The 21,697-nt window shown below is 36.5% G+C and overlaps 1 protein-coding gene across 1 annotated transcript; it reads right to left on the bottom strand.

The window, feature by feature from the left end:
* Positions 1–329: 329 nt before the first annotated feature.
* LOC110894165 (CCAAT/enhancer-binding protein zeta) lies at positions 330–8,525 on the bottom strand. The gene is made up of 16 exons (XM_022141353.2): positions 7,763–8,525; positions 7,597–7,672; positions 5,730–5,849; positions 5,508–5,583; positions 5,349–5,417; positions 5,185–5,265; positions 5,012–5,083; positions 4,838–4,930; positions 4,578–4,730; positions 4,413–4,496; positions 4,178–4,321; positions 3,978–4,067; positions 3,108–3,190; positions 2,648–3,010; positions 1,463–1,685; positions 330–1,108 (listed from the first exon to the last, which is right to left on the bottom strand). The coding sequence occupies exons 1-16, from the start codon at positions 8,424–8,426 to the stop codon at positions 464–466; spliced, it is 3,036 nt and encodes a 1,011-aa protein (XP_021997045.1). The 5' UTR covers positions 8,427–8,525; the 3' UTR covers positions 330–463.
* Between the last annotated feature and the right edge of the window lie 13,172 nt (positions 8,526–21,697).

Genomic DNA, 21,697 nt, shown 5'->3' with positions numbered 1-21,697 from the left:
TTCAGTCCTTGTGGTTTCACCTTCATAACCATTTCAGTCCACCTAGTAACCATTTTAGTCCCTATACTTTCAAAATAAATGGATTAAAATGGTTACGAAAGTGAAACCACAGGGAAATCGCAATTTTTAAACTAATAGACGGAAATAGTGATTTTTAATAAACCACATGGACGAAAACAGTAATTAACTCTTTCTATTATATAAAATTTAAGTTTTTTTGGTACACTTTTTTTTCTCGGGCCCGCGCTTTTTTTCGCCTTGCGCCTAGGCCGCAGGCGAGACCTATGCGCTTAACGCCTTTAATAACTATGATATAATCAAAACATGTAGAAGTGAAAAAATTTTGTTTATCCAACGTAATAACTGCCTTCTCCAACTGTTTTGAAATCTCGTATGACGATCAGATAATCAATCCGTCAAACAACAACAAAAAATTAAACAAAAATACTCTAACCCAAAAAGCTTAATCTGTGGAACCCTTCTTCTTTTTAGATTTGGACTTTTTAGCCTTCTTAGATTTCTTTTCTTTCTTACTGCCCTTGACATTTTCATTTTCATTATCATTTTCATCCATCAAATGCTCATATTCCTCAAGACTTGCAAACGGTGACGCGCCAGCCTTCCCTCGGGTCTTCCTCTTCCTCGACGGCTTAACTTCAAACACGTCATCCTCGTCATCACTTCCGTCTTCTGCATCACCAATGCTGACATCATCATCACCCTCCCCCTCATCATCTTCTGAAACATCTGCCGGAAACTCCATTCCTTCATCATCACTAGCATTACCCACCAAATCATCATCGTCGTCGTCAGCGATTTCGTCCAGATTATCGTAATCATAATCACCGTCAGCATCCAGAGCAGGGTTCGTGGAATCCAATATGGCGTCAATTTCTTCATCATCACTTTCATCGCCATCACCCTCATCTCCTAGTAAGTCAAAGTCAGCCGCCTCGTCATCTGCAGCCTTTTTCTTTTTCTTTTTTGGTTTTTTGGCGGAGTTCATTTTGTTCATGTAAAACCTGTGGAACACAACATCTTCCGGTGCTACATCCATTTCGTCTAACTGAATAATATCCGCACCGATCAACTGCTTGTTCATATCAAGCTGTGTACAAAAAGACGATTTAGTTATATTGTAATCAGAAAGATAGTCCAAAAAAAAGTAATAGTAAAGTACACAGATGGTCAATGTGGTTTACCAAAATTTTGGATTTGGTCTCTAGCTTTCCAAAAGTACACAAATGATCCCTGTGGTTTACACTTTGTAACGCATTTAGTCCCTAACTTGAACATGCTAAAACCTTCAGATTTGTTGATTGGGGACTAAATGTTTACAAACTGCAAACAACTGGGACCATCTGTGTACTTTTGGAAAGCTAGGGTCCAAATCCAAAATTTTGGTAAGCCGCAGAGACCATCCGTATACTTTACTCAAAAAACAAAGCAGCTAAAAACTGACCTGTTTAGCGGGTTCGATCTGGGACCCACCATGCCAATTTCTTTCTTTAGGTTTTTTCTCCATGAACTTGTCCAAGAAAGCGACAAGTGAAAGATCGTTCAACGGGTTTCCATTGTAGACAATGTTGGCTCCAGAAAGAATGGTTTTGGCCATTGTGGAAACCGAAGGATGTACGTGTGAAGCTAGCACCATCAATTCCCACCACCCTGTACGGTCTGCATTGCTGTCATACACAAATTACCAAAAAAAGGAAACCCATAAACAATTGAAATCCCATAAAAACAGCTACAAGCATGGTCCTAGCCCCGGCCCAAAAAAAGCCTACTCCTTTAAGGCCCAGTTCTGAGCAAAGCCCGGTCTTAAGGCTAAGTTTTTTTTTTAAATGATCTCAAGGCTAAGTAGGCCATAATTTCTGGTCCCTTGTTATTTTTTTACAATTGCCAACTCATCTTACATGTAATGTAACTGATAATTGTAAATTACGTATATTAAAAAGCCAATTTAGGTATTTTCTTAGAAAGAACATATTTTTATCCTTCATAATAATATACCGAGTAAACTGCCATTTCATCCCTGAGGTTTGGCCAGTTTTGCGACTTTCGTCCAAAGGTTTGTTTTTCCACATATGGATCCAAAATCCGGCTCGTTAACTTCATCTAATTTTCTCCGTTAAGTCAGGTTATTTTCGTCTTTTTTAAACTTAAAGGGCAATTCGGTCTTTTTCAAGGGTATTCAGTCTTTTTACATAAAGTGAAAAAAAAGTGAATTACCGTTTAAGCTAGCATAAAATAGAAATACCTTTGACTAAACAGAGAAAATGGATGGAGTTAACGAGTTGGATGAAAATGACAAGATTTCAAACCTTTTGGATCTAGATGGGAAAAAACAAACCTTAGGACGAAAGTCGCAGAACTGGCCAAATCTGGGGGACAAAAATGGCATTTTACTCTTTTAAGAAAATATATCTATGAAGGATAAAAAATATGTTCTTACTTAATAGTTTGACTTCAAATATCATGTTTCAAAAACAAATTTTGGTTATAATGTAAATACGTATTTCATAAAAAAACATTAAAAAACTGAAAAAAACGAAAACAAATTTAGGACCAGGCTTTTCCGAGGTATTTTGGGCCTGTCAAGGCCTGATTTGTGTGCATCTCTCTATGTTTAAGTAAACAAAATTACCAATAAATAGGTTCTCTATGACGAGGGTCATATCCTCCGGGTAATGAAGACTTTGCATCTCGTACTCGTGGTTGACTTGCAGTTTGACCAGATTTCATTTGAGATTCCTTAGCATCAGGCAAACCACCAAGCCCTAGCAAGTCATCGTCTTCTTTGTCTGAAAACTCATCATCGGAACTAGGAGCTGGGGACCCACCATCATCCTCTGACGGAACATCATCATCTTCGTTATCATTATCGTCAACATCGTCATCATGATGAACAGCTTCAACAGAACTACCTGATGCTTTATCTGGTTCTTCAACTATATCTTCAAAATGTTCAATTTCTTCATCAGCCATCTCGTTCTGAAGCACCATGTTCCTACATACCACAAGTTAACGAACAAATTAATTTATTATTACAGTCTTGATTTTATTAATTTATTAAGCCAAAATATGATAAAAGTAAAGGGCCTGACCACAGAGGTGGTCTTGCTTTAAGAACTTCGGAAAGAAGAAAGATGCATGCACAAGCGTATTGAGGCGGCTGCTGAAGAGACACCTATACATTTTTTTGAACAGTAAATACTTGAATGATAAAGTCAAATATAAGTGTTAATAGGGCTGTAAACTAACCGAAGGTTTTCGTGAATCGTTCGGCGGGAAGTTTGTTTCTGTCCGTTCATTTAATAAATGAACATACACGAAACAAGAAATTTCGTTCGATAAGTTTAATGAACGAACGAACATGAACTGAGGCTGTGTTCGTTCATTTATGTTCGCGAACGTTCGGTAATGTGTTCATTTATTTAAAGGTTTTTTTCTATGTTATATTTTTATTTTATTGCTTTTAGTTTTTAAAAATTTGACCATTTCAGATTTAGTTTGGGTTAAAGTTTGACAAAGTTCTTAATTTTTGTGTTAATTATGTTTATGATAATTATGTTAGCTATGTCCGGGTAGTTATGTTAATAACTTATTTATTCTTGGTGAATTGTTCGTAATCAATCTGATGAAAAACGTTGAGTTTATTTTAAATGAATATATAACATGCGTTTGTGTTTGTTCATGAACATCAGTTTGTGTTCGTTTGCATTCGGTAACTGTTCATAAACATGTTCATTTCCGTAATGAATGAACACGAACAATAAATCTCATTCGGTAAGCATTCGCGAACCATTCATGAACATGTTCGTTCCTTAATAACCGAAAGCAAACAAGGCCTTGTTCGTGTTTGTTCGGTTCATTTACAGGCCTGAATATACGTGTACGTGAATTGTCGGCATTTAGTCCATTTAGATAAATAATTGACTGAATAGAAGGAATTATATATAATGTTTGGAATTTACCTGCAACAAACGTTTTGCAAATGCGGCCACCCTCTTTAGATTAAGGTCGTTTTTCATAGCTCGTAAAAGAAGACCAATAAACAGTTCTTCCTGAGGAGATTTGTACGCGTAATAATCAGGTAAATATTTGTGATATTCATGATAATAGCATACTAAAATAGGATTTCAAACAACCAAACAAGGTCATTTAAGTCATTTACCTTGGAAGTGTTCATTGCAGAAGGAAGTAAGAGTTTGGAGTATAAAGCACGATAAAACCGATCACTAACAACCTTATTTTTTGACGAGATTTTATCAAGAAGCATTAATGCTTGAACTCCAACATTAAAGTTCTTTGAATGAACCTGCAGTTAAACAAGTAAAAGTGTATTCCAACAAAAGTTGACACCCAAAAAAAAAAGAAAAAGAAAATTTATTTATGAATTACGATATTACCAGCTGAAACAGCATTGGAGTCTGAGCTTCAACGATGTCATCTGCTTCATTGCTTGAGACATAAGGAAAAGCCCTATTGACCCCCTGTAAATAAAGAAAAAAAAGTTACTAAATCATGTTGAAAGGCTATAAATAGTGACATGTGATATTTCAACATATACTAACCGTTAAAAGAGCTGATAACAAACGTGAATCCATTTCAACATGAGAATCTGCATCAGTTTTAACATCTTTGTCTTTGGAAGAATTAAAAGGTTTTTTATAGTCTTCTTTGTTCTTTTTCTGCTTATTAGGTCCACCAGCTTCAGAGATAAGCAACTGAAACGATAAAAAATTTAAAAGCTTAGCATTATTATTTATTACTAATTACATACAGTCAAAAGTAAAATAAAATTGTTCGAAATCTAATGTATTTCACACATTACCTTAAATAAAGCAAAATACACCTCCACTAACCGTTTTGCCACTTTTGCCCCGTCACCATAGTGACTTAGGCGAACCTGGCTTAAAAAATTAACCTGTTCATAATAAACAGCTTGCATCAGATGCTAAATTAATGATTAAAAATTAAGAATAAGCTGCAAGTGTTTGTAGCATACAGCATGGTACTTGGCTCGCATCACCAAATGAGGTCTAAAAAGAAAATTATCCACTTCATCGATCACAACCGCCTGTAAAAGTTCAAATATGTTAGCAAGAATAAGAATTTCAATTTTTTATAATATAAAAAATTAGATACTAAAGTGCTTAGACTGCTTAATAAATAGTATACCTTCATATTTGGATGATCTGACAAAAGCTTTGACAATAAATAATCTGCATTAGACGCAGCCTTATTTTCAGGATCCCCTAGCTGCAAGCAAGAATTAAATTAACAAAAGTCATCTATAATTGTTTTCTTTATAAAATGAGATGTTAATATAAACAGCATTAAACCTTATTCACAAGTGCAGAGAGCAATCTGCGTTCTTGTTCTGACTTGCTCTTCAGCAATGCATAAATAGTCTGCAAGCATTATAAACAAAAATCTTACATTACTGAAAGTTTGTGTGCATAGAGATTATGACATATAAACATACATGAAAGTAAGTGAACCTTTAGCGCTTTATCCTTAAGTGTAGACAGTACATCTTTAGAAGCTTCTTCAAGTGCAAATATATAGCGCTCATATCTGCATTCAAACACGATCAAACTGATTATATAAACGTATTGAGTTACTTCAGAGTTCTTCTTTGATATATTTATTTCTAATGCTGTGAGTCTCATCTATATATGTAACTTACTTAGTACATGGTTTTGTAACATAGTATGTTGTACCTTTGTTTTAGGCATTCCTCCCAGTGCCAGAATAATAGAAGTGAATTGCCATCCTTTGAATCGGGAAGATGATTCAGAGGTTGCTGAAAAATTGTCCTCAACTTACGATCAGGTAATAAACTGATAACAAAAAAAAAGTTATAAGTTTAGAACGAAGATAAGGAGGTTTTGATCTCCCATTAACTCACAAATAATACAAGGCTAACTTCTGAAAGAACTATCTTAGAGATTAGAATTGCATATGTTAAGGATATAATATAACACAAAGGTGAAGCCAGAAGCAATTGGTGATCATAGAATAGATGCAACCAAATTATTTACTATAAAATATAGATTGAGGTAAGCAAAAAAATTGAATAACCGAACTGATTAGAACACTGACTCCCATGGTTTGGTTATGGTTATGTGTGTATACAATAAAATAAACCGAACCGACACTAAAACCAACCTTTACATATTTTATTCTTTATAGGTGATATGTTATGTTAGAGAAGTTTAGTTACACATTTTTTATAATTATCATATATCCATATTTGGTTTCGCTTGTTACGGACTGCATATAATTTATTTTAACCAATATATAGATAAACTTATTAACTTAAATTTGCTTGAATCCACCTATGGGGCTACGTCCAAAGCCGACAGTTAACAAAGTTAGCCCAATGGCTATCAGATGGCTAACAGAATTAACCCGAGCCATCTTTACAATAGCTGAAGTAACCTATGTAGTTAATATCCCGATATATCAGTGATATATCGGTCCCGTGCTGAGATATCGATGCAAAATATCGGTATTGATAATATCGACGATGTTGACCGATATTCCCAATATCCATAGTTATCGATCGCGAATAGCGGTCAATAGCGACAGACTACCTATATGCTACGTAGCGATAGCGATGAAATAGCGCCCACTATTTCGTGTTTAGCGATAAGGTAGTAGATAATTCACAAAATAAAAAAAAACAGCTATTTATAATTTATATATGTATTTATAATGTTAATTTTATACTTTTTATGTATAAATTAAAATGTTTAAGGGCTAAATGTAAACTACTGAAAATAGATGGGGTTAAATGTTTAACTACACAAACTATTTTAGACTTTTTAAGTAAAAGAAATACAAGTTTTAGGGACTGAATGTAAACTAGTTAAAGATAGATGGGTTAGATGTTTAAATACCTAAACTTATTTAAACCCTAAAAGCCTAAAACACTCGTATACGCAGCCACTCTCTTCTTCTTCCCCCTTCTTCCTGGTTTCCGGCTGAAAGCAGCACCGTCGCCGGAATTCGCGTCGGAAGTCGCTATATCGTCGCTATGTGGTCGATATGTACCTTGTAGCGGCATATGGCCGCCACGCCATGCTATTCGCTATAGCGGCCGCCATAGACGCTATTGATAACTATGCCGATATCAATAACTTTCTTCTTAGTTCTACCATTTGTCTTTCTTCTTATTGTTGCTTTTAGTGTTTTAAGTCTTAATTGTTACTTGTTACTGTTAAATGTTAGTGTTTTAAGTCTTAGTCAGTTCTTACTTGCTACAATTGGTTTTGCAAGTTGCAAAAGGTTAATTTGTTAATGGTAGGAGAGTATACTAAATTGTTAGTGTTAATTTGCTATATATATAAGTTTAGCATGATATTAAAATTACCGATATCTCACCGTGATAACCAATATCTCAAATATCGGTCATTGACCAATATCCGATATTTTACCGCATTAACTACGTAGGAGGTAACCCAACCATTAGCAACCGATATCGCTGCGAAAAACTAAAAACACTCATGCCCATCCCAAATAGATCACATACAACACAAATAAAACAACATTAACATAACAAAAACTTGAAAGACAGATGCCAACCTTGATACGAACATCTCTTTCAACGCCTCAAACCCGGTAAACGCATACCGCTTCCCAACTTTAGACGTAACCATACCTGCAATCAACATTCATCCCACACACAAACCAAGTTAACAACAACTATAAATTCACATCCAACACTAAACATCAACATTAACAAATGTACCTAAAAGCGAATCAATCGACTTAATATTCGCGATCGGATTATCCCCAACCAAAACCGAATGCGCAGACACCTTATCCGTCACCGTACCCGACCTCTGCGTAGCCAACACCATCTTAATATCCCCACTCTGTCCCCTACTCAACTCATAATCCTGCACATACTGAGCCAACAACCTCTCAGCAACCTCCTTCTTCTTCTCCACCAAACTCCTCCACTCTTCAACCTCCTTAAACTCCGCCTTCTTCCGATTCGCACCGCTTCCAATCAACTTCTCCTCTAACTCCACCGCATCCTCATACCACAACCCTAACGTACTCGCCTTCATCAACGGCAGTTTCGGCAAATGCTTGAATTTATCGAATAGTTTTGAATTGTCGACGGTTAGTTGCGGTTGAACCCTAGGTTTTAATAGAGGCGGTGACGTCACTTTTTTGTTGTTATTGTTGTTGTTGTTTTGGATGTTTGGATTGGTGGATTTGGATTCGTGTTTAGGAGGTTTGGTGATAGGGCGGGGTTTGCGGAAATCGGAGTCGTTGAAGCCGGAGGAAGGGGCGGAGGAAGAGAGGCCGAGTGAAGAAGCGAAGTTGGCGATTTCGGATTGGAGGTCGGAGGTGTCGGTGGTGGATGGTGGTGGTGGTTTCTTCTTTTGCTTTGTGATCGCCATTTTTTCCGGCGAATTGGTGGTGGTGGTGGTGGTGGTGGTGAGGGAGGCAGTAGCAGTGGAAAGCGCTTTGAGAGTTTTGAGGTTTGTGTTTAGGGTTTTAGGCCGTTTGAAGTAAAGCCGCTTAAATATCTTGTATTATTTTTTGCAACCCTTTTTGTCATTGTACTAAAATTTATATCTTCTTACCTCCGATTAGGAATGAGCAAATGATATCGGTTCATATCCTTAAATACTCGAATCAAATCAGTACCAACCTAGTACTGGTATCGATTTTACCAAATTAAACAGTTTCGGTATTGAATTAGTATCGATTTTTGACGTTTTCGGTACTGAATCGGTAATGGCCCGATACAGTACCGGTACTTACCCTTAAATACAGGTATCGGAACGGTACCAAACCGTATCATATTGGATATTTTTAATACTACTACCCGTTTTCTGAAATTGTCGGTACCGATTCGTTACCAAGCTCATCTGTAGATAAAATACATATGTGAATTCTTAATAGGCTTTTAACGAGTTCTGCTTTTAGGGCCTCTTTATGCGAATTCTAGTTACACATACATTTTGTTAGGGTGTTAATAGTGTCATTTTTGTCTTTTTAATATCCTTTTTACATTTCTCTTCTTAACATTTTGTTAGGGTGTTAATAGTGTTACTTTTGCCTTTTTAATGTGTTTTTTTACATTTCATCTTCCTAGCTTTATTCTTGTTAGGGTGTTAATAATGTTATTTTTGTCTTTTTTATATGTTTTTTACATTTTCATCTTCTTAACCTTATTCAAATTGCTTGTTTTTTTTTTCTTTTTTACTTTATCTAATAAATGCTTCCTGTGTGAAGAAATAATGGTTTAAATGACCGGAATCAATCGGACCAGGGGTTTAGTTCTGCATAAAAGGGTGAGTCCTCTCGTTTGATTCGGGGTTTGGCTGAGCTTCTTCTCCAAACGATATCTGCAAAACAGACAGCCGTTAGACTCGCCACAGGGAGAATGGGGGTGATCTCTGTGACCACCCTCCGGCGTGAGAATAAGTACAGATCTCAATGAAGAAGAAGAAGTAGTAGTGAAAGTGAAGTGAGAGTAACTTGGGAGATTATACCTGAATTGTCTTATTTATAGCTGGATTTGGGCGGGAAATCTGTTGACAGAGAGATTGACGAAAAGCATTTTCCGTAAGCGGTTATGTCTCTTGTCGTTGATCACTAACGTGACGTTTATGCATACGGATCGTGGGCATGATCAGCGGCTGGGGAGATGCCACGTGGAAAGTGGATGTGTGTGGATCCTTCTCCAAGTTAATGCCATCATCGTGACCTGGATGAGCGTTAAGGATGATGCCACGTCATCATTCGGTTATAACTGAATGGTTTATGCACGATGAAGTCTTCTAGAAGGTCTTACAGCTGTAACCCTTCATCGTCTTGCCACGTGTCAATTCTATTACAACAGAAAGGACTTCTTTTACTTAAGTCTTTGTTTTAATCGTGCAGAGATGTTTTAGGGTTTTGCTCCCAAATCTAACTATTCCGTTGCATGAGCCCGCGCAAGGATTTGATATTAGTTCTATCTCGGCGCGCGGATGTTGAAGACTGCTTTCTTTTAAGTTTTCTTCTTTAGAACCAGTGCGCAACCGCGCATGGTTCCCTTAAAGAGGTTTATTGTGATGAAGTTGTGGTGTGGTCCAATGTGCTTGCGCAAGGTTTTTGCGACCATACCACTTCACTGTGAATTTTAATAGAGTTATCATACGACCCTTGAACTTTAATATAATTTTTCCTTAACTAATCTACGTTTCTACCTCAGAACTCTATACAACATTCGAAATTTACTAAAGTTTTTATCTTTTTTCCCCTAACATTTAATTCCTTTTTCTAAATCTTTTTATTTAATTTGTTATAATTGAAGCTAACTTTTAATTTTAGAGGTTTTTTCTTAACCATGGCATTTGCTTATGTTACCGTCGCTTGAAAATGATATTTTTAAATACTAATGTACATGTTGTTGAAACTAGTCGTTACATGTTTCCTGTCAGATCTACACCTCGTCTGCAATGCGTGGCAATTCCTTTCTTGTTTAATATATAGTTTTAGATGAGTCTTTTTTTTTCAAACATAAAGAAAGATAATAAGATAAGTTATTACAACTAGTCTCATTGGTTATTGGATATTTTCATTTGAATATACAATATTGGAGATTTTCATTTGATTATACATTGGAGCATACAAGTTACTTCTAAATTTATGTCAAGTGACGGTTCATATAGATGTGGACATTCTGATGAAATCATTAACAACTGGTTAGCACAAAGTCGGTAACGAATGGTTAGTGCAAGTGATGTGGACATTCTAGAGTTTAACTGAGTGTCTAGATTAAGGTAATTTAGTTAATAATTATTAAACTATTTTTAGCACATCAATAATCAACTTACCTCTTGATGCCTTGGTAACTAGATCGGGTCATGAGGTCGCAAGGGCTCGACTGTCGGACGAGGGACTGTGTGTGAAAATGTGTATTATTGTGTATCATTTGGGTCGGAATCCTAACACACTCAATCCTTCCGCTTTGAATCAGTAGCAAAAAGCCACTCAAGATCGTGATATAGTATTGATTAACTAAATAATCCAAGAGATGTATATTACTTGTTATTTATCAATCAGTGAGTCATCAATTCTCTTAAGGTAATTACTTTTATATGTATCAGGTCATTTACACTTTGGTGTTATTTCTGAGCAAAGGCAAGAGCTTACCCAACCCGAAGTCCCATCCAAAATCTTTAACCTTCGCTAAAAGCATCAACATGTTCTGACTCTACATAGACATAGAAAACATGAACAACCCAAGTTAATGGCGTCGCAAGATTGTTGGTAGATTTTAAGGATTAGGCGGAAACTCTAATGACCCAGTTTAATAGTGACACTATTATTTCACTCACTTTCAATAAACTATATTAATTAATTGAAGTCATTAACACATACAACTTGCTCACCTATGATCTTCCTTAGCTATCTTGACATCAAGGGGGTAAGTTACCCCCAAACACCTCAAGAATCTAGCCAAAAATGACCATGGAAGAAGATAAGATCAAGCTTGAAAAGATTATATAAATCATTAAAATCTTGATTACACTAATGATTCTTGAGTTTCACCTAATGATTACAATGATTAAAGAGTGTGGGCAGAAGAGAAATGTGTAGTGGAGAAGAGGGGAGATAATGGACAATTGAAAATGGTGGAAAAGACCTTTACTTATAGGCTGGTTGGGGCCGAGGCACGCCCCGTGCCTATAAGACAGAGGTCGTGCCCGGTTAGATGATGTCATACCTAAACAAATGGCGGAAACATCGAAGTGAGACGAGAACAAGATTGCTCAAAACATCATAACATACTAAAAAATGGCAATAATTAAATACGCAATTTGCATTTCATGCTAAAATAGAGGTACATTGTTTTTGGAATGGAAAATACAACATTTTGAACATAACTTAATCAAACAAGTAAACTTCAAAATCAAAATTTGTATGTGTTTCTAGTACACCCTAAGTTGTGTTCTTCAAGCATCATCACTAATTTCCTACCACATGTGTTAATGTATCCGTCAACACAAATAGGTCGGTGAGCATACAAGTTTGGCTACATAGCATAAGTGTGAATAAAAAGTTATCTCATATCCAACATGGCAAAATACATATATTGTTATATAACATACTAGCAAGTGTAAACTATATGCCAAACCAATACCACAATCGTGAATATCTTTGTCGCTGAAACGACAAGGCCGTGAATTAGTTTACTTAACAATACCACAAGCACGAGCAGTGCGTTAATCCTATAGCGCTATAATTGTTAAGGTATGCTTGCAAAGTTAATGAGCAAATATCACACAAGAATGAGTATAGCATGTATAGGCAAAGAGTATGTCAAGTATCATGTTTTAATGGATGGAGTGATTGTGTAAACATGATTGATCGTGTGTATGTGATTTGTAATAAAGTTACATGTTGCACCCAAAGTGTGTTAAAAAGAGAAAAAGGGATCAAGAATACTCACTGTTTGCAAGGCTTTCCATAAACATGAGTTGATTTAGTCTTAAAGATTTCAGAAACACCAAGGTTACCCTACATTGGGGAAACGAAGGTGTGTGAGTCAATGGAGAATGAGTATGAGTTAGAATCGAGAATTAATATGAAAGTATATATACAAGAAATATATGAAAGTTGTCTTGCTAAAACACTTAAATTGGACACCAAGTTTATGTGTCTTTCACGGGTACAGATTTACCCATTGGAAGTCCAATTATGAGAAATTTCAACTTAATATAATATTTACCATAACTCTTAGCATCTAACCATGAATTGGTTGGTGTTGAGGGTTCGGTTTTAGGATCATATTTTAGTTATATAGTATGTATTAAAGTCATGTTAATAAAGTAATATCATGTAAAGGTCAAGCAAAGAGATAGGATGATTTTCATCCATTAAACCTCGTTATATGATTCACCAAAGCACAAAATCATCAACTTAGTTAATGATTGCGGTTGGTCATGAATATGAACAAGAATAAAACATAAAACCTCTAATTCACCAAGTAACCAATGAAATCAAACTAGACGAATGCATTCCAAATATGGCAAGTGTTTGGACACTTGGTGTAATTTGGGCACTTTGGTTACTAGCAAGTTACTTAGTGACTTAGATAAGTTCCGTACTTTTCTTATTTAGAAAGTTGTATTCAAATTTCTATTTTTAGAAACTCATATTTGTGTTGTATTCGTAATTCATTTCCAATATTGTAATCCGAGACTTTGATCATAATGGGAATTCACTTTTACATTCATACGTGTTACATTTCATAATTGTGTTATATACGCAATCAATCTTTAAATACGTGTTCATACGCAAACCCGATACTCGGAATACTTTGGAATATTAATCATATGTGCATCATACTCATGCGATACTTAAATGCGCTTGGAATACCTAAAAACAATATAAAATACAAGAAAACGACATAAAATCACCTAATTACGAAGTGTAGAGACCAAAAGTGAACAAGTCTCAAAATCAGAAAACAACTCCCTTTCGTGCCACGCGACGGGGAAAAATGCTTAGTCGCGTGGCGCGACCAGGCTCAACCCGCAACAGGTTTTCTAACCCAATCGGGTTTCACATTTTTCCACCTCTTTTTACCTCCAATTACATTCCACCCTATTTAAAACTCAAACCCTAATTTTCCCCTGTAAAACCAAGCCTCCTCTAACATATTTTCACTTTCCACAAACCAAATCACTCTCAAACACACCAAAATCATCACGAAATTATCAAGTTTTGGCATAAAATTCTAAGTGTTCAAGTGAGCTTTCAACTCACTTTCTTCATCATTTCTTCTTGTTTTCTTCTTTCACTCCACTTGGATAACCTATAGGAATGTTTCCACAAGTTTACAATGGTAAACTAAGTTGGAACATCACCACATTTGAGGTCCAAAGTTGGATTGAAATTATGTTTTGCTAGACTTTCAAACTTAACAACATTTTCAACTCCTTTCTTGGATTAACATGAACCAAACCTTGTTCCCAACTAACTTACATGTTGTGGGGATTGAGTTAAAGTATCATTAAAGAAAAAGTTTGAGGTGCAAACACCTCCAATCTAACAAACCTAAGTCATAAAATAAACTTACTAGTAACAAAGTATCCAAACTACACCAAGCCTCCAAACATTTGCCATGATTGGAATGCACTAGTCTAGTTTGAGTTTCAGTTGGTTACTTGATGATTTAGATGATTAGTTACTTGTACATTACTTATTTTGTTCATGACCAACCGAAATCATCAACTAAGTTGATGATTTTGTGCTTTGATGAATCCATACAATGAGATTAAATGGATGGAATTCATCCTACCTCCATACATGACATTATATGACTTGAACTGGATACTTGTGTATATATATATATATATATATATATATATATATGTGTGTGTGTGTGTGTGTGTGTGTGTGTGTGTGTGTGTGTAATTATACTCTAGAACCGAATCATAACACCAACCAAACTCTTGGTTGAATGTTATGTATTTAGGTAATTTTCATCTTAGTCAAAGTTCCTCAAACTATGAATTCTAATGTGTTAATCGGTACCCATGAAAACACAACCAAAATAGTGTCCATAACGAGTGCTTTTAGACAAGATGTATTTTATTGCAATATACATACTTTCATACTATCTTGAAACCCTAATCTAACTCTATACCAAACTCCATAACTCATTCGTCTCGTACATCTTTGTAGCATAATTTGGCGGTCTCCTTAAACACTCAACGCAACAACTCACATACGCGGGATTTACTACGCAAATTGTGAGTATACTTGACCCTTTCTACACTTTAATGCACTTTTGGGTGTAACATGTATAAATTATCAAAATTCACAATACACGCAATGAAACATATTCAATCACTCAATCCACCAAACATGTTATTTGTTATGATAGAAAACTTTCATGCACTTTACTTGTCATTAACTTAGCTAGCCCACCTTAACAATTATAGCGCTATAGGAGTAGCACACCGCCCGTCGGGGTATTGTTAAGTTATTCAACTTTACGGTCTCGATCATTTCGGTGTCGAGGGACGCACATTATTCTTTACGGTCTCGATTACTTCGGTGTCGTGGGATGCACATTGTTCAAGTGGACACAATGGTTTGGCCTATAGTTATGCATGTTAGCTTCAACTTAGTATATAATTTGCCATGTTGGATTTGAGACAATCTTTTATATGTATGCTATGTAATTAAACTTGTATACTCGCCAACTTTGTGTTGATTTTATTTTAATACATGTTGCAGGAAACGTATGTTGACGCTTGAATAAATCTATTTAGGAGGGATTTAGAAATGCGCATAAATTCTTTATTTGTAAATCTAATGTTGTATTTGTTTAAGTTTCAATTGATGTACTTTTCTATTTCAAGACAATGTAATCCTCTTTTAGTATGAAAAGAAACATGATTTATTTCAATATTGTCACATTAGCGCGTTATGAAGTCTCGAGTAATCTCGTTTTCGTCTCACTTTGATGTTTCCGCCATTGGTTGGGGTGTGACATAAATGAAGTGGTAGAACCATAGTTAGAAAGCCAAAGCTTCCATCGTTCAGACCTAATCAAACTCAAGTCTTTCAACCTTGAAGGTTGAAGGCTTGGTTGATTTCATCACTTGTAGGTTGCTTGGAACCTTTAGTGCAGGAACTAAGTGAGGTATTTGGACCTCTAATCTTATGGAAATCAACCATACACAAGCCCCACAAGCATGAGTTTGATTGGGAACAAGGTTGGTACAAGATTTCCACAAGGTGGACATAAACAAGAACATGTTGTAAAAGTTTAAATCAAACAGAAAATAAACTCCATTTTGGACCCTACTATGGTGCTGTACCAAAAGCTTTGTTTATCATGGTGAACTGTTGGTAACATCCTCAGAGGTTGTCCAAGGAGATTTAAGTAAGAAAAAGTGAAAAAAGATGAATAGAAATGAGTTATAAACTCACTTTTGTGCTCAAAGGTATTATGCCCGAATTTGGGATTTCTTGAGAGGATTAGAGGGATTTGAGAGTGTTGTTGAGTGTGGGAAAGTGTTTATGAGTTGGGGATGAGGCCTGTATATAGTGGGGTAATTAGGGTTTGATTTATTATGGAGTTAGGTGGGGGTTAAGTGGTTGAAAAGTGGGTTTAATGGCTAAAATCGCGAGCTGATCATAATTTTGCCTGTCAGAGTCCTCTCGTGGACCATAAGACATATGTCTTGCGGTCCGTAAGACATGTTAGAAAACAAAATTTTATTTTTTAATCCGTAATTGTTGGTGGTTTGGTTATATTATGTAATAAACTCATATGTTAAGTGTTTTTATGACATTTTAGGGTATGCATAAACACGTGTATGATATGGATGCGTATGAACAATGTTCCGAGCATAGATTAAGTAATAGTAAGTATGGTTCGGTTTCATACAATTGCGCATTTGTGATTGATTAAATACATGTATGTATGCACAACAAGTATGATTAAAAATGTATTTCCATTATGATCAAGGTCTCGAGATTACAAAGATTGAAACGAAGTAAAAATACAAGCTTGCTAAAAATAAAAAAAGTATGGAAAACGAAGTATCAATACAAGCTTGCTAAAGTCAAAGTGTTTTGACTAGTGGTTTAATATTACCGGCGAATAATAGTTATTCGCCGGGAACGAGAAATAGTTATTACTGGATAATAATTAAAGAGAGATATTTTATTATTGGATAATAAAACAAAAGTCAAATGGTTAACCATTAATTAGTAAAGAACTAATTACTCAGGGAGGAAACTACATGTTAATGGGCTAAAGTGTAATTAAAGGGTCTTTAAATAGATCCTTAACCTAAAACCCCAACTGCACAAGATGCTGAACAAAAGAGATAAGTTGAAACCCTAGCCCCTCCCCCTCTTTCCCTTTCGTTGCCAGCCACCCCCCGGCCGTCCGACCACCACCACTGCCATCACTAGACAACCTGACACATTTCTAGTACACCCTAAGTTGTGTTCTTCAAGCATCATCACTAATTTCCTACCACATGTGTTAATGTGTCCGTCAACACAAATAGGTCGGTGAGCATACAAGTTTGGCTACATAGCATAAATGTGAATAAAAAGTTGTCTCATATCCACTGCCATCACTAGACAACCTGATAGCCGGTCTCCACTGTCGCTCCGCCGCAGTTGCTCTCAGCCACCTCGCTTTCTGTCGTCTCGTGTTTTTGCGGTTTGGATCAGACCCATTTAGCTCGTGGATTTTTGTGGTGTTCTTCGAGATTTATGATTCATTGCATCCGTTGTGTGAGTCTTCGATTTTCGTCAAGGTATAACCCTAAACCCGTTATGGTTTGTATTTGTATAATCTGAATAGATTGCAACTGACTCACTGGTGGGATAGTTTATGCGTTTGTGTCTTATCATGTTTCAACATCTGATTAATAATAAAGATTTATTGTTATTATTTTAATAGAAAATTGGATTTTATAAATTAAAACGGATACCCAAGATTTCCTACATGTCTTTGAACCCATTTTCACTTTGAAGGAAATATACAGGACAATGATATGCACCAAATGCAACATATAAATTATATCAAGAGTTAATTGCCTGGATAGTCCCTGTGGTTTGCCATTTTTTCACTTTTAGTCCCCAACTTTTTAAAATAGCATGTATGCTCCCTGTGGTTTGCTTACTTGTTACTCGGATAGTCCCCTGGATGGATGGACGTTAGATTTCATTGTTAAAGACACATGAAATGACTAAACTACCCTTACTATTAAAAATAGTTTTTATAACATTAAAGTAATCAAAGTGGGTCCCACCACGTCCACTCTTTCTCTCTCTCCACCCACCCACACCGGCAATTGTAGTCGACCACCACTACTGCGCTGCCACTGAAACAACTGTCAATAAAACCGGTAATTAGGTTAATAATTATCCAATAAGAAAACCCTAATTAAGACACCCAAGTAATTTGGCATAAACCCTGAAATTTCCGGAACAATCGGAATCAGGATCAGGGCCCCTAAAACTCGAGGGGGGCAAACCCTCGTTGGTAATTATCTTAATTAATTCGTTGTTCAGTTCTTATTTGTTGAAATTGTTGAATCACCTAAGCTACAACCGAACTCAGCTAGGCTAGGAAGTAGGTTGCACCCTTTACGGACCGTAAAGGGATAGCCTTACGGACCGTAAGCATACCGGTCAGCCTTACGGACCGTAAGGGGTAAGGCATACGGTCCGTAAGGGAGTCGAAATTTCTGCTATAAATAGCCGACCTTGGCATGTAAACTGAGGTGTTAAAACGTCGATCAGATACTGTCTGTACGTCGTGTTATATTCCGATCAGTTCACAACACACACACGATCACGAAACGCTGCCGCAATCAGGGTAATAACTCGATCGCTAGTACGATTCAACATCCGATCGATTATAACTATCCAACGATAGTCCGGGTGCTGCTCAATTGAGCTTGTACTTTGATTATTCGTCGTGATTTCGACTTGAATATTAGAGTGCTGTTCGAATTCGGACTATGCTCTGTTATTCGTTGTGAATCCGACTGAATTATTGAGTATTGCACTGATTAATCGTTGTGAGGGTTTAATCTCGTGAATTGACGTAACTGCTGTATTAGTTACTAACCTGTCTATGTGTGCATTGTATTAAACTAGGTTAATCAAGGATAATCAGTAGGCTTATCTATTGCTCGTTAATCTGCAATGTGAGTCATTCTTCTTTTTAAACTGTTTTCTCACAGTTTGTGAGTAAGTATTACAAAACTCCAAGTTATTTTCAAGGTTATAATTACAGGGATTAAGTCTTTGTAATCACCAAATTACAGCTGGTATGTGGGGTATTGTGCACATTACTATTTTTATCACTCTAGGTGAGTGAGCCTGATACTCGTCACTATTGGGGCGACGGGACCCAATAGTGGTATGACCACAGTCACAGATCCGGTCGAGTGACAAATACCCATTCTTGATAATTGGTTGATAAAAACATTGTAATTCCCCTTAATACTGTAATTTATAACTAACAGGTCGTTTTAGAAAACTGAATGATTCACTCAGTATTTCCCCGCTGACAAAACCTTTTTCAAACATGTTTCAGGTGATCTGTGTGATCTAGGAAAAGTGCAATAAAGCACTATCAAGCTCAGAAAAGTGGCTCAGTGTGAATAAACCAATAAAACATGTTTTGGAAAATAAAGATTTCTGTGTGAAATCAACTTATTGTAAATTATGGGATTTATCCCTTAAACTTCGTGTAATATATTAAACAAGTATTTTCCGGTGAAAAGATCCTGTAATAAAAAGACTTCCGCTGTCGCATAAAGTAAATACCACGGGTACCATTGAACTCTGCGCCACGGCCCCCGGCTCCGTCCAGGGTAGGGTCGGGAGCTGTGACAGAGAAGGTGGTATCAGAGCTAAGAATTAATAACTATTGAGCCACTGATCGAGCCGCTGATTAAGCCTAATACTAAATTAAGTATTTGACAAAATACTTAATTCTATTAGTTATTATTCTGTGATTAAATGTTTTATTAACTGATTATCTGTTAGTTACAGTATGGGTAAACAAAAGCTGTCTGCCATCTACCACAAACTAGATGTTGCATCTTCTTCTAAAAATCCAGTAAATTTAGAAGAAGGAATCTTTATCCGCAAGGAAAACTATGAGAATCCTCTTTCCCCAGAGAAAAGAGATTCGATACTTAAAAAGAGTCAGGAGAACAAGAAACCCCGAACCAAGAGAGTTAGGTTTAACCCAGAAGTACAAGAATTGGGTAATAGTGCACCTTGGGAAGATAAAATAGACGGGAAATGGGCAAATCTCTATATGCTAGCCACTGTAGCAGAAAATACCAACCTCTAAATTTCTAATTAATCGAGTCTAATAGAAAAAATTACTATCCAGTAAATAAATAAAACCTTAGTGTGTTTATTTCTGTTGTCCTCTGTATAAATTATGCAATAAAACTTCAGTGTTTGTCTGTTAAACTTTGTTCCAAAGTTTTAACATTGCATTTTGTATTTTGCATATATACTATGCAGCATGAATGAGATGTCGGAAGCTTTTCAGAATCTCAACTTATATCCAGTGCCTATCGAAGTCTCTCACGACTTTACTGGTTACATTGCTGACATAGAAGAACCCGTGGAATTCCAAGCTCCACCGCTGGAAAAAGCCAAACCTAAAAAGAAGAGAAGATACGTAGGGTGGAGAAAAGTACGTCGTAGGAAACCTGCCACTAGGAGACTTCCAAAAATAGAAAATCCTGTGAGTGTGAGCAAGGGAAAGGAAATAGAAACTGGAGAAAGTTCGAAACCACCAAAAAAGGAAATAGGAATAGATCTTAAGCAAAAGGGAATAGAGATTGGCGAAAGTTCTAAACAACCAGAAGAAATCACATTCCAAGACGAAATAGACCGTCTATTAGGAAACTGTGAAGTCATAAGCCCAATCCGTACTAATTTGTATCCTTACCCGGCTACAGTCTAATTTCCCTTAAACGTAGCACCAGCTATTCCCGAACCTTTAATCCACACCCGACCACTAGGCGAACTAGAGGAATGGTGGACAAACGACAGGCAATTCCAAAACATAGTTAACAGTCCTTATAGTTTTCTTCCACAATTCGATCCAGAACCAATCCCGAATCCTCCCATGAGTGATGAAAACCTAGCTGAACTCCGTCAGTTCGGCGAAGAACTGATAGGTACGGGTAATAGGATCAGGGAAATGGGAGAGCATCTAACTTGGAAGTACGATGAGAGGGAACATCGTTACTAGAAATGTCAGTTAAACCACAGGAAGCCGTATTGTATATTAGTATAAATAAGTAACTTAAAACTCTGTAGAATGGGCAATAAAACTCTGTAAGATACGGTGTGTACGGATGCATATACAATATACAATAACAAAATGAAAGTCGAGAAATCGACAATTTTGGTTATACCTGTATGTTGTGATAATTTATGTGTTCATCTGTGTGAACTTTGTTATTAATAAGTTAGACACTAATAATTCCTACCAATTAGCAGATGGAAAACGCTAACAATGAACCAATTAATGAAGTAAATCAATCTGAGCAAGAACAAGAAGATCAATATATAACTCGACAAGATATCGAGCACTTTATCGCCCAAGGGATAGCCCATGCTATTCCAGCAATTGTGGCTGCTGTTCAAAAACCTGCCGAACCACAACAATTAAATCCTAGTAAACATGCTCTGGAAGATAACGGCAGTAACAGCATAAATGGAGGCGGTAATCATAACGGTCATGATCCGCAACAAGTCCCACTTCTAAAAAGAATAAAAGCTGCAACATCTGGTTGCACTAACAAAGAATTTCTTGCTTGCAAACCCGCTGAATTTGCAGGTAACGAAGGGGCAACTGCAACACTGCGTTGGTTAGAGAAAACCGAAGCAGTAATCGCAATAAGCAAATGTGCTGAAGAGGATCAGGTGATGTATGCATCAAATCTGTTCAAAGAAGGAGCGCTAGAATGGTGGAATACGGTCCTCCAGGCAAAAGGAAGAAGGATAGCCTATGCCATGAGTTGGGAAGAATTTAAGAGTCTTGTAGAAAGAAAATTCTGTCCCGAATATGAAAAAGACCAAATGGCAAACAAACTCCTAAGTCACCGTATGACAGGGGTAGATTGCCGGAGCTATACTTCGACATTCT

This window comes from Helianthus annuus, chromosome 12 (genome assembly GCF_002127325.2).
Source record: "Helianthus annuus cultivar XRQ/B chromosome 12, HanXRQr2.0-SUNRISE, whole genome shotgun sequence".
Taxonomy (NCBI): domain Eukaryota; kingdom Viridiplantae; phylum Streptophyta; class Magnoliopsida; order Asterales; family Asteraceae; genus Helianthus; species Helianthus annuus.
The sequence above is the reverse complement of the archived record's forward strand: the minus strand, read 5'-3'. Positions and strand labels throughout refer to the sequence as shown.

Coding starts and splice junctions, on each gene's coding strand:
- LOC110894165 (XM_022141353.2), bottom strand. CDS start 8,426: ATGGCGATCACAAAGCAAAAGAAGAAACCACCACCACCATCCACCACC. Junction 4,931..5,011: donor TGCGAGCCAAGTACCATGCT/GTATGCTACAAA, acceptor TATTATGAACAG/GTTAATTTTTTAAGCCAGGT. Junction 1,109..1,462: donor AGATCGAACCCGCTAAACAG/GTCAGTTTTTAG, acceptor TTTTGTACACAG/CTTGATATGAACAAGCAGTT.